Below are 13,790 nucleotides of genomic sequence, written 5' to 3'. Positions count from 1 at the left end.
AACTTACTGCAGTCTTATTTGTCACAAAACAACAATTTTTTGACTGTTTGCTCATGCTTCTTCGTCCCTGGATATATCAGTAAAATCTAGGAAATCACTGTCAGTCCTAGAATTGGAATAGATTTATATTGTATGTTCTGGACAAACATAATAGCAAAGATTATACAGACAAATCAGCTCATACAGATATCAAAAAGCTTTCTTACCTACTAAATATTCTACTAGTAGAAAAAGTGATTTGGTTTCTGACTAAAGCACTACCCTGAAAATCAGAGTTTGTTCCATCTCTAACCTGCTCTGTGATCTAAAAGTAGGTTATAGAATCATAGAATCATAGCGTTGGAAGGGACCTCTGGAGATCATCTAGTCCAAGCCCCCTGCCAGAGCAGGGTCACCTAGAGCAGGTTGCACAGGAACGTGTCCAGGCGGGTTTTGAATGTTTCCAGAGTTGGAGACTCCACCACCTCTCTGGGCAGCCTGTTCTGGTGCTCTGCCACCCTCAAAGTAAAGAAGTTCCTCGTCGTGTTTAGGTGGAACTCCCTATGCTCAAGTTTGTGCCTGTTAGCTCTTGTCCTGTTCCTGGGCGCCACTGAAAAGAGCCTGGCCCCATCCTTCTGACACCCACCCTTTAAGTATTTATAAGTGTTGATAAGATCCCCCCTCAGCCGTCTCTTTTCCAGATTAAAAAGACCCAATCCCTCAGCCTTTCCTCATAAGAGAGGTGTTCCAGTCCCCTAATCATCTTGGTAGCTCTCTGCTGCACCCTCTCCAGCAGTTCCATGTCCCTCTTGAACCAGGGAGCCCAGAACTGGACACAGTACTCCAGAGGTGGCCTCACTAGGGCAGAGTAGAGGGGGACAATGACCTCTCTTGACCTGCTGGCCACACTCTTCTTGATGCACCCCAGGATGCCATTGGCCTTCTTGTCCCCAAGGGCACATTGCTGCCCCGTGGTCATCCTGTTGTCCACCGGGACTCCCAGGTCTCTTTCCACTGAGCTGCTCTCCAGCAGGTCAGCCCCCAACCTGTACTGGTGCACGGGGTTATTCCTCCCCAGGTGCTGCACCCTACACTTGCCCTTATTGAATTTCATAAGGTTGCTCTTTGCCCAACTCTCCAACCTGTCCAGGTCTCTCTGTATGGCAGCACAGCCTTCCGGTGTGTCAGCCACCGCCCCCAGCTTTGTGTCATCAGCAAACTTGCTGAGGGTGCACTCTATCCCCTCATCCAGGTCAGTGATGAATATATTGAAGAGGACCGGACCCAGTACTGACCTCTGGGGAACACCACTCGTCACTGACCTCCATTCATTTATTTCAGTGACCTGTTTGTCCCAGTTTTTCCTCCTTAGGGAGATAACAAAAATCAAGACTCCCTTGAAAATGTTTGGATTTAAAGGTGAAAAGTACCATGCAGGCATATTATTATAATAATCTCATGAACTAGGAATGGTCGAATGATCTTTAAATGTCAATGAACATTCGTAGTTACTATAATACACTCTTGTCATACACAAGAGTAGCATTTACAAACAGCTTATATCCAAGGACTCAGCAAAAGAAAGAATTAAAGGAAAGAATATGGAGTGGGTGGACTCTTCTTCACAGAAACTTAAGAGGACATAAAATGACTAATAAATGCTTTTTCCACACAGCAAGTATCATAGACTACTATAATTACTTTTTAACATTTATAACATATTTTAAAAGAAGTATCATTTACAATTCCTGTGCACTCTGCCTTAGAGTTTTTATCAACCAGACACCTAGAGAAGTCATTTTTTGTAATGTAATTATAGATGAGATTCAAATAAAATATTAAAATAAATCTTTTACCTGATAGAAAATATATGTTAATAGTGAATTAAAAGATTTGTCCCTTCCTACTGACAGGAAATAGGCCAAGAAACAGAATCTTCTTTGAAGTTGTAAAACTTGCCTAAAAATCAATGAAAAAGAAGTAACTTACTAGAGAACAACACCACTGCCTTCAAAGCTTAGTGGTGACTGAAATGGAATATATTTTTTTAATTGATTTCCTTGCACACATCTTACAAGACCAGAGTAGCGGAATTGTTTATTTCAGAACAACTCATACATATAAGCATGATTTTAGAAAGTTCAAACGCAACAGATTGTGATAGGAGTTTGTATATTTTAGTATCACTTATTTTCACCCAACTGCACACAAGAAAATTATTCAAATTACAAAAAAGCTTACTGCAATGTTGATTTTAGCAAGTTTTTTCTATATGCCACTTTGTAAAATTTTAACTGAAAATATTGATTTTTAAAAGGGATATACGTGGAACTTAAATATAAATCATTATTATTTTCACAAAATACAAAATGCTTGAACTTTTTTAAAATACTCAATTTTAAAGCACTGAATACTAAAATATTAGGGAGTTGATAAATTGCCGTAAATTTAACACAGGTTCCCTCTAATTAAAAAAAGTGGTTCTCAAAATAAATCAACAATTCCCTAGTGCACTTATAAAGAGAAAAGATCAAAAGCTGTAACTGGTATCTTTCCTTCCAGTGTTAATTAGTAATTAACAATCTTAGCTTCTCTTAGCTTCATTAGTACCTGCTCTGAAATAGTTTGATGATTTCTTTTTTTTTTTTTTTGGTGGGGGAAGGAGATGTTACACAGACAAATCCTGCAACAAAACTCATGAAAATTAACTAGCTTTGAAACTGCTTGCTCATTATACTTAAAAAAGGATATGAGACTCCATTATTTTCTTTTAAATAAGCACCCTTCTTGAAGACCTCAGCTTTCATTTGGTCTTGAGTTGCATGCAGTTGCATGTATTGCATAACTCTACTGGCCAAGTAACATCCTTTATGACAGTTCAGGTATGTCTGATAATTTTAAGTAGAAATAAAAAATACTAGAATCAGTTCTTTGTCATAGTACAGAAGTTGACAGCTCCTGCTATTTGGATTGACTGCAAGTCCTGTATTTGGAGCAAGGGGGACAGGACAGGACTTGTCACCATTTCAAAACCAAGTGGATTAAATGAATGTCCCTTTATGGATTTCAAGTGTCTTCCATTTGTAATTTGCTTGATGTCTTCAGTACTGATTCCATTTTCATTTGCATTATCCCAGCTGAATATTTCCTGCATACAAGGTAATCATCAGTATAGCAGTAAACCCTGTTAGTAAACCAGCATTCTGAATAAGGAAGAATGTGAGATCCATCTTTCTTCCCGTCACTTTCTCTCGCAGCATATCATTCATCTCTGGGAACTGAAAAAAGGGGTATTTTTAGGTAAGTATTGCCATCTCGTGGTAGTGTGCATAATTTAAGGCATTAAGAACCGAATCATATTGCTACTTTGGACTCAATATTAGAACTAACAGAGGGTGAAGGCAATCACAGGAACCCTAGTTACCCATTTCACCAAGGATGGTAAAATGAACTGGTGTTTTGTTCCTCTCTACTGTGATTTCACCTGGTTGTCTCTCATGCAAATTTCCTCTTTTTGATTCCAGCCGTCTCCTAGGGACCAGCTGTTGGCCCATATGTTGCTAGGAGCAGTTGCCCTTATATTGCTAAACGTTGTGTTTCTTCCTTCACTAGCACAGACAGAGAAATCCTTGTTGAGGAAATCAAAGATTAGGATTCTCTGCTTTATCTATAAGCAAATTAAGTGAAGCTGAAAACACAGACAACCCCTCAGAAATAAGAAACCTGTTACAAATAGAAGGTCTGGTGGGCTGATGAGGTAGTGATAAAGCAAGGAAAAAAGAAGAATGTTGTGAAACTAGTGGTAACACATGCAATATTACATTACAGTGCAATGAAGAGATTCTTCATTCCGTAACTGGCATCTTAGTGGCAACATAATAGCAAAGGATGACTGATCTGCTGTGAACTGCAGAAACAAAGATACTTCCTCTGAGAGCCAATGGAAACGATGGCAGATGGTTACTGGTGATTAAGTCCTCCGTATGGGGTGATTCAGAGTATGTGTTTGCTGCAGATAAAGTCAGCTACAGTTGATTTTGACAAACATACTCAAACAAGCTTTAAACTCTTCTCCTGTTGTGCTGAGAGTGGCATATCCAGAATGCAAGGAAGACTGTAAATTTCAGTGTTAGTTTAGAAACCTTTAGGCTGGGTGAGCCAAAAGTTGTATCTTTCTTTGATCTCACAAAGCAAAAACAACCATTGAAGGTAATGCAATTCTTGAAGAACAGACAAAGGTTAACAGGAAGTGGACGAACCTTCCCAGAAATCATTCCAGAGCTCCATAATCCTCTTGCACAAGAGGCAAAGACAACAAACCAGATCAGCTTCATGCCATACAGCAAGGCTCATTTGCGCACACACCTCAGCGTACACATTCTCACATGCCTACAGCCTCACCACACAGTGATCTTACTGGCAAAGGCTGGACTATGCCAATACTGGAGGAAAAAAGAACAGCAAAAAACGAAAGAAGGAAGGAATGACATTCTAGTTAATCCTACCTGCTTCTGGACAAGCAAACCAGAAGTGTGTGAAAATTGTAACAGAATGTGGAAAGTCAGATCTCTGTACAAAGCACTTGAATGCCCTATTTCAGACTTTTCAGGGGGAAGAAAAATTCAGATAGGTAACTGATACAATCCAAAAACCTATAAAAAGAGAGAGAGATTGAGGGGGAGGGGAAAGGGAAAGGCAGAGAGAAACAGAGAGAAAAGAACAACAGATACAAAGAAAAGAATGTTACCTACTTTGATGGATTTAGTAGCAGATTTAATTTCACTCTAAATTTATGCTGTTTTACGCATCATGGTTGAGTACACTACTATTCATTATGTAAGAGTGAAACCAAACGAAAAGCACGAGCTGTTAAGGTACTGCAAACTTGTAAAATAAACTATTTAAATTGTTCATTTAACTCCAGCATTCATAAATTAATAACAATAAATATTTAATTAATAATAAGAAGAATTAATAACATAAATTCAATGCTATTACCTAGACTGTAATAGTATTTAATGAAATAGTCACTATAACTATATGACAGTTCTTAAACATGTTTTAGAACCAAACTGCGGTCTCAAATCTTTTCAAATTCAGGCTTCACTCTTCCAGTTCTACACTCAAATGGATTCTCACGTGGCAGGTGTAAATATCTTTGCAGATATATCTATTCTTGCAACACTGAATTAAACATAATAAAACTTAAAATTCTTAAAAGATCTCTTTAATTTTGAGATAAAATGTCATTATAAGAGTAACATATGGAATATTACTGACTGCCTGTGAATCTAGATTTTATTTTCTAACGTCTAAATCTGATCTGGATCTTAGCATAATATCTTTGGCTTATATCTTCTAGCACAATTTAAAAAATAAACGATAGACAGACTGTTTTGAATACAGTTCAGCAATTTTGTTAGTCTGAAACAAGAAATTGGGGCTGGCACTGTTTAATTTAAACCAGAATAGAATTTATGTCAGGTTTTTCACTTAAACAACCCCAAAATTATAACTGTGGTTACACAACACCTTTCATTCAACTCAAAACTAAATATTTAGTTTCATTTTGGTTTGGGTTTGGTTTTTTTTGCTTTTCTTTTAAAATGTGGTTTAAATAAAGAGACAAATGAATCTTTGAAAAATAATGAAGTGAAATACTTTGCCACTTTAGAATGCTAAAACAAAGTATTTATACACTTTTTACTCAAATGAAACCAGCCCAAATTAATGAAAAGCTTGTCTCTCTCGAAGTCCTTTTCAGCAATAATCTGATCAGCCTTATTTGTGAACTGAAAGGCTTTCACGTTTCATGAATAAGTATAACTATTTGTGCACCTCCACTAAGGGTACGATTGATGACTTAACATGTAATAATACTACTAATAAGTACATGACACTGGCACAAGAGGGACAAAATAATAAATTCTATTGGAGAGACTTAGTGCAGTCTTTTTTCTCTTGCAGAAAAATAAATAACTGAAAATTAAATTGTATCTCACCATATCTGCCAGCGAGATGTACAGGAACATTCCACCAGCTACGGCAAAGATGATGTTAGGAGCAAAGTTGTTGCCTACTAATATACCAAAAGCCAGCCCAATGTAACAGGAACAGGCAGACATGAAGTTGAAAAAGAGAGCCTGTCGAGTAGTCATTCCTGCATTCAACAAGATGACAAAATCCCCTAAAAGAAAGGAAAGGGAAAAAAAAGAAAACCGTCTTCAGAAAACGATACTGTGATTATTTTCTGATTTCAAAGGAAATCTGAAGAAAATACAAGATTTGCATACAAATTATAAACCAGTGCTGTTTTTCTTCATTCAAGTAAATGAGGCGCATTTCCCTTCAATACTAAGGTAACTGAACCATTCTAAAGCAAGTAGATGATACATAATTGAGCTAAGAGCATAGGAACACAGAACTACCCATAATGATTTAAAAAAAATTTAATACAACAGTGTATGCAGCATATATGAACAGGGCAATTAATACCTCTCTAATATATATTCCCAGCTTCCACCCACCTGCACTTGGGAATTTCCTGTGCTAGATGTGTATTTTGGGGCTTGGGAAGTTTTTGATGAATATTTCTTCCACTAATTTTTATAAACTTTCTTTCAATCTATGCCAACTTTTGGCCATCAGAATCTCCTACAACAGTGATTTTCACAATAAACATGTTGAATGAAGTTGCTTACCCAGTTCATGAGGAAACTCTTCACACAAGATGGCTATGGAGGTACTAAGCCCTTGAAGCAGAGACAAAGTGAAAGAAGCACCAATAGCCAAACCATCTATGAAATTATGTACCGCATCACTCAGTGTTACCATCCAAGCAATGGTCCCAATCTTTGATAGTGGATGCCTGTTAAGACACTTGCATAATCTGCTTTGGATGGCTTCTTCCTGTAAAAAAGTAACACGATAAAGCCATTACATAAAATACGGAATAAAGAAGCCAATGAATCATGCTTCTGTCATTAAACGAAAGCCAAGCATAAAATAAAGCACTACTGCACATGAAGACCAAAACTCTTGGCCCAAGAAGCAAAAGGCACAGGTAGCAGCAGCCACAGTAACAGCCACATACATGCGAATATAGACACACATCCAGATACTCCATAAACTTTATTTCTAATTTTGGGCAATGACAGTCAAGTCCAACTATTCAAATCCGTTTCTACAAAGTGTATGTTTAATAAAAACAGCAGTGGGCAATTCTGACTGCGTGAGTTGAAGGCTCACAGCACGAAAACAACAGGCTAATACAAAACTGCAATGCACATACACACCAGAGATCTCAATAATTCCTCCCAGAAGTGGAAGCAATTTATACATGCAGTTCCATGAAATAATGAAAAACTTGAAGCAGATAAAAGGAACTGCCACTTTCGCTGGAAGCACAAACTAACATCCCATAAAAAATTCCCAGTGATCCATTCTGATAAATTTCTGTACACACATATATTGTAGTTACATAATATTTGCAAGCGTTCTAGCATTTCCCCCCTAAAAACAGGACTTGCATATAAGGCTTACTTGCTAGTGCTTACTTACTGGAACACATACTCAGTAATATATACATCTGTGTGCCCACAGACATATTTACACCTCTCCTCCTCTTGTAGGAGAAGGGTGTAGAGTAACTCATCTTCCTCCTTATGAAAAGGTCACAGATTATTCCAAGAAATTTTTGTCACTTGTTAAAATGAACATTGCACGTTGTTTTAGTTTTGCCATATCAAAAGCAAACACTACCAGGAAACTAAATTTTGAACTTTAAAGAAATATGATTAATACATTCTTACAAAATCTTTAATGACAGAACAGTAAGGTCTGTCTCATTATTTGCTTACCAGATTCTTATCTGACATAGTATGTCTTTGTACGTAGGAGCTGCCTTGGGACAGGACAGAAGTTCAGGTCAGGGATTTCTGACTCAGGTGCCTACTGCACTACTTGGAACTTGTAGCTAATAGAGCCCTGGTTAAGTAGTGCCACGACTGCCATAAAACACACCTACAGCTCCTATTCAGTGCATAGGAAATCCTGAAATTATACTTTTAGGATTTGAAAATGAGAAATGGTATCCAAAAATCGGGATATTCCCTGCCGACTCAAACACATAGGTTTTAGACTTGTACTACATGCTTGCCTTTGCTTTTTGGAGGTTTTCCTCTCAACATTTCATCTACATACAAGCAATGCCAACCATATTTTTGGGATGATTAATTTGTACCTGTACTAATTCTGTTTGGGATAGGATCACTTATGAGTAATAGACCTCTCTCTTAATCCACAAAGGCAACTTGAACTTCACTTTAAGAAAGAAATATTACAAAACAAGCCACATAAAATACATATATTAGGTAACTGGAAGTAAAAAAAAAAAAAAATCATAAGTATGAGAAAATCCAAATACAATTAGTGAAGCTCTTCCACCTATTCATCCAGCTCCATGAGCAGGAATTCTGTTCCCCTATGTTTTTTTCTGTTCTCTGGTGACAATCCTTCAAGCTGCCTATGAACTGATGGAAGCACTGTTTTGTAGATCATCCTGATTTCTGCCAAAAGCATATCTTCTTTCTTGGGCATGTTTCTAGCTTCACTGAGGAAAGGGAGTTTGAGACAATGCACAGATTTTCATTTTGAATAATTCATGCATTTTTCTACTAAAAAAGAACATTTTTCTTTTGGAAACACAGACACACAAAAACCTCAACAACAACAGCAAGTATTTTCTGATAAAGCAATAACATTAATCTCAAGGGATTGTATTTTGAAAAGGTATATTAGCAACTTCTATTATACATGAGAATGAGAGGTGGTGATGAAAACAGTGAGCAAATAATACAAATGTGCAAAAATGTCACTTGTACATCGTTATTTATGTTTGTTCCCATCAAATCACATTTGCTTTTATTTAGGAACCCTGAGTAGGCCTACAGTTTTCTGCTGGCTGTAGGGGCATAACCGGCCAAACCACAGAACTAGGTAAAGGACTCATTTTCTGGTACCTGTAGCACAGATGAGAATTCCATTGACAGTCCAAAGCATTGCGTATGCATTACAAACATAAAAATCTGATCTCAAGGGTGTTTTTTGTTGAAATAAATAATTTACAAATATACATGCCGAACTCTCTATGCATGTATGAACATTGAGTAAGAGATGCTATGAAGAATTAGCTGTTGAACTCATCAAGAATGGAACTGACTAGAAACTTGCTGATGTTTGGGTTGTTTTATCTATGGACTTATTCTTTTTAAGTAATTGCAATTAATTTAGGAGAACAGTATTGATTTACTTCTAAAAATTACTTTCTTGATTCAATCTTTCAAAATGCAGAAACAATCATAGTTTAAAAACAAAGAATGAGTTTCTGAGAGGCTTTTGTAATATATATACAGCTATCTGCTGTTTACTTTATAGCTTTGAAGCATTATAATTCTTGCCTGTAATCTATTTTAGATAATGTCTTGACTTTTGTAAATTATATAAAGTACAATGACATTGCTTGTCTGGGTTTACATTCTGAACTTTACTAGATTGTGTGTCTGATAGAAGTAGATGAACGACTAATTCATATTCTTAATGTTTAAGATAAGGCAGACAACTGACAAGTTTACCCTACAAATATATAGGATTCCAAGGCAAAACCAAACAATGTCTCTGCTGGCCTGTTCCCACTTTCTTATGGTAGTTTAGCAGATGTCACAGAAGAGATGCCAGCTAAGGAGCTCTGTAATACCCAGCTGGACTATCAGGTCTGACTTTTATTAATTATTAGTGCAGTTCTGTATTATTTGTATCTCTACAGTTTATGGTAAACCAAAGATATCCTTGGTATTTTTGCTCCTATGGACACAATTTTTTCTTTAAAAGTAATGGCCTCCCCTTTGTTCAAAACTTAAGAAATTATACAGACACTTATTTTATCCTATGATATCTCATCAGGTTACTATTGCTATTTCTAATGCATCTGTGACTCCCTCAGGCATGAACGAGACATGTCCTTTTGTGTCCTCTGGCAGTACCCACAGGACCAAGAAGGAATCCTAACACTGCCTCCAGGGCATAAATAAAGGCCATCGTAAAATTCTGTTATACAACTTTTAACGTTGTGGACACAAGGATACAGACATTTCAGCAATTTGTGTCTGAAAAAACTTTTCTTGAAAATTATTGTTGTCAAGCCATATAATTTTAAAGCATAGTAGATACAAATTTTGGGTCAGCACAAAAGAGGTTTCCAAGGTTGCAATTACTGCTGCAAGTGAAATCTGAAAATATGTTGCTAATTAAACCTTTAGGTTTACTCTGGCAGTCAGTCTGTTCCAGCATTAATAGAGAGATGATGATTGGATCCCCATGGCTGAAAACAGCTACCACGCTTTGGCCCGATCAGACTTGAAACTCCTTCCTTAAAGCCTACGTGGTGATTTCTGGCTACACTGTGTTTTCCCTCTCTAATAAGCTTTAGATTACAAGGACACATTAAAATTTTATTAGGTATGTGTTGGCTTATATGGGTCCCTCACAAATATCAAACGCCTGTGAAGTTGAATGCATACCTAACCTCACATCACTATCCTAACTGTTCCCAAACCCCTCTTCCGCATTGGCCCTCCCCTTCCTACTAATGACTCTGAAGGCTACTTGGCCCCTTTGAACCTGCCTGGAGGAGGAAAAGAGTACTGATGGCTTTTTTGTTGGTACCTCCAATATCAGCAGACGGCTATCTACCACTGGGATTTCGCTGCAGCCAGCCTGCAAGGAAATTAGCTCTAGAATGAATTTTACTCTGTTACTTTCAGGAGGTTTTAATACAGCCTACTTTGAAGAAATGGAGAGGAAGAAAGAGTAGAAAGCATGAATTTTCATGAGAACAGTAAGTAGAGGAGAAGAACCTTTGTGAAATTTTAAGTTCTTAAAGTCAAGACTGCATGTAAAAGGAGATGTATGAGTATTCCACAAAGGATCCTGGGGTGATCTACAATACTTTATGATCACGGGCACTGCAACTAAACTAGTTGCTAGAAATAAATGCTACATAGATACATTTTATTATTATAATCTATGGTATGATTTGTTATGTTTATGTTATGCATAAGCAGATGGCTAGCCAAAACGTAATAATGGAATAAGTCCAGTTAAAACTTCTGGTAAACAGGGCAGAAGAACAACACCTGTGTCACTGGCAATGATCGTCTCTGCAGAGTGGAGGGTTCTTTTGTTTGTTCTATAAATCTACAAAATACAGTTTAGGGACATTCATAATACTTAATTCCCTCTTGGTGCCCATGCAATTTTAATTATTAAGCATGTTTCCCCTAGTTTTTAAAATGACCAGTATCCACCACACTTCATGACATTTCTACAGTAAGGACAAGTACAATTTTGCTACTTTAAACTGTATGCATTAAATATCCCACGAGCCTGCAGGGTCATAGCAGAACTCTCAGATTCTCTCCCAGCTATTAGGGCCTGCCTCCTGCCTCCTCTCCAGCTCCTCACTGCTCCCCACAAACAACTTACTGGCTAGAGAACATGGATGGTAAAACAGAAATCTCCACTATGAAAAAATCTGCCTTAGCCATCAGAGAATTCTTTCTATGTGTTGGGTTTTTTTTTCCTTTTTTAAATAAGGGACAGTACCGCTTCCCCCTGTACAGGGAAAAGAGTAAAGAAGCATACCAACTTTCTCTTCCTGCTTCCATTTTCTTCTCAAACAGAAGGAAGTTGTATTTGTAGCATGAAAACAAACATAGAGAGACATAGAGAACAAATTTGAAAGAAAATAACACTTAAAACAGGAGGAATGGCTTCTTTCTCAACATATTACCTCCATAATTTCCACAGCATCCAAATATACTGGACCTATCACAAGCAGCGCTCACAAGATACTGCACAAAAGTTATGTCGGTTCTTCTCATTAATCATTGATACAGAGGAATCAGGTTCTCACACTTAGGGATTTATGTAGTCAGGAACACAATATGGATCATGCAACACTAAAACATGCTATCACTCTTTAAAGAAACAATAACAACAACAAAATCAAAATTACCTGAATTATCGGATTAATTATATATCTTTGTCTTACCCATCCCAATACTGATAGTAATTAGCTCTTTCTGTTGGCTACAAATTGGAACGCACCATTCAGCTTTCGTAAGCTTGCCCCAAAACACCACATTTTTTTCAAAGGGCTCAAGCAAGTTATAAACTATGTTTACAAAAACTTGACAAAAGTAATAAAATTCATAATAAATCTCCTTTCAAATATGCTTATACAATTGGCAGGGATAAAATAAATAGACACAGTTTTCATACCTGTGCTGAGACCACACTGATGCTGTCAAAACCATTGCTTTCTATGACGGCTGAATTTGCATAACATGTCCCCCCATTGCTGGATGATAGTGGTTTGGGTGGGTTAGTCTTATCTTGAGAATGATTCTGTTCACCATTTTCAGAGTCATCATGGCCAGCCTAGGTGATAAATAAGTAAGTAGGTAGCTAATTAAAACAAAAGCAAAATAATAAACATAAGAGAATAGAGACCAAAAAAGAAAAGGTGCAGGCACCACATTCATGCTGCCTTGCTTTCAGCACCAAGTAAATTTTCAAATGGGCAGCAATAAACATTTAAATGTTTAAATGGGCTCCAAATGTATCTAAGTTCCTAACTTAGCTCTTACTCTGAGCTAATCAGAATACATGTGGGGATTTTTAATTTTTATACCTTTACACAGAACCTCCCAAGCCAAATGCCTGACCATAAGTGATCAACATTCTCTAGTTATTCATGGCTGCTTGTCAAATAGAGCTTATTAGTCTTTGTCAACTGTTCCTAAAAAATAAAGGGCAAAAAAGCCATTTTTTCTATTTTTTTTTGGTGCAGTTATTACAAGTGATGGACAGTTGATCTTCATAATCTCCAATATCCGCAACTGTTTGGGAGGGGGGGACCTTAAGTGAGGTAAGAGTAGAAAGACAGGGCAGTTTCCTTGGCAAGATATGAGCAGAGAAGACCAAAAAGTTTGCGAGGTCCTTCTCTGAGACAAATTCAGCCTCACTCATGCGAGTACGCATAAAACAAGTACTCTGACATACGGGTAGAAAGCAGAGCCCTGTGCAATACAGATAACTGCAGTGTCACCAAAGCAGATCTGTGTACCAGAGCACGGGGAAACACAGAGCTAAAGTTACTGAAGGTGATATTCAGGCATTCTAAGCACAGTTACACTTTACAGATGATTAAGAAGGTACATATGTCACATTGGTTTCTCCTGCCCAAAGGGGAGCTACAGTGTCAGACTTCATTATCTTCAGCTCTTACATATTTCCACTTTTTTTCTGATGTGTTTAGCTAGCACGGCAACAACTTGGCCGTCGAGAGCAACTAGAGCATAAGCCAGTGACAGCAGACTACACTCATGTCTAGATTCTATTCCCAACTCTGCTTGTAACTCCCTTGAAAAAGGGAGATTGCTTCCCCTATCCACATGAATTTTAAACAGACATATCAGAACGTGTGGCAAGGCTGAATTCCTCAGATAAAATGGAAAAAAACCCACACTTCATTAAATTATCAAGTATGTCATAAAATATAACAAGTACTTTAAGGCAAGGCTCATTCAGGCAGTGATACCTTTTCATTACCTGATTATAGATCTTCAGTATCACTTTAAGAATCCTTTCCACAAAGAAGAGAATATAGAATCCACCAAACACAGCAACTGCTTTCTCAATATAGTTATCTACTTTGGGGTCAAACCCAAATGCCTAACAGTGAACAAAAA

The 13,790-nt window shown here is 37.3% G+C and overlaps 1 protein-coding gene across 2 annotated transcripts in view; it reads right to left on the bottom strand.

Annotated features, from left to right (window-relative positions):
* Nucleotides 1–1,883: 1,883 nt before the first annotated feature.
* SLC39A8 (solute carrier family 39 member 8) overlaps nucleotides 1,884–13,790 on the bottom strand; it is a 28,025-nt gene continuing 16,118 nt past the window's right edge. The window contains exons 4-9 of one of the 2 annotated variants that reach the window (XR_010071284.1): nucleotides 13,651–13,773; nucleotides 12,319–12,477; nucleotides 6,681–6,888; nucleotides 5,982–6,166; nucleotides 4,485–4,631; nucleotides 3,127–3,257 (exon numbers count right to left, since the gene is read on the bottom strand). Coding sequence is in view for 1 of the 2 variants with exons in the window: in XM_063336380.1 (XP_063192450.1) it covers nucleotides 3,108–3,257; nucleotides 5,982–6,166; nucleotides 6,681–6,888; nucleotides 12,319–12,477; nucleotides 13,651–13,773 (825 nt within the window). In the remaining variant the exon portion in view is untranslated. Of the gene's footprint in view, nucleotides 3,258–4,484; nucleotides 4,632–5,981; nucleotides 6,167–6,680; nucleotides 6,889–12,318; nucleotides 12,478–13,650; nucleotides 13,774–13,790 lie in introns of both variants that reach the window. The other variant, XM_063336380.1, reaches the window with a different exon arrangement.

Source organism: Chroicocephalus ridibundus, chromosome 5 (assembly GCF_963924245.1).
Source record: "Chroicocephalus ridibundus chromosome 5, bChrRid1.1, whole genome shotgun sequence".
Lineage (NCBI taxonomy): Eukaryota > Metazoa > Chordata > Aves > Charadriiformes > Laridae > Chroicocephalus > Chroicocephalus ridibundus.
The sequence above is the reverse complement of the archived record's forward strand: the minus strand, read 5'-3'. Positions and strand labels throughout refer to the sequence as shown.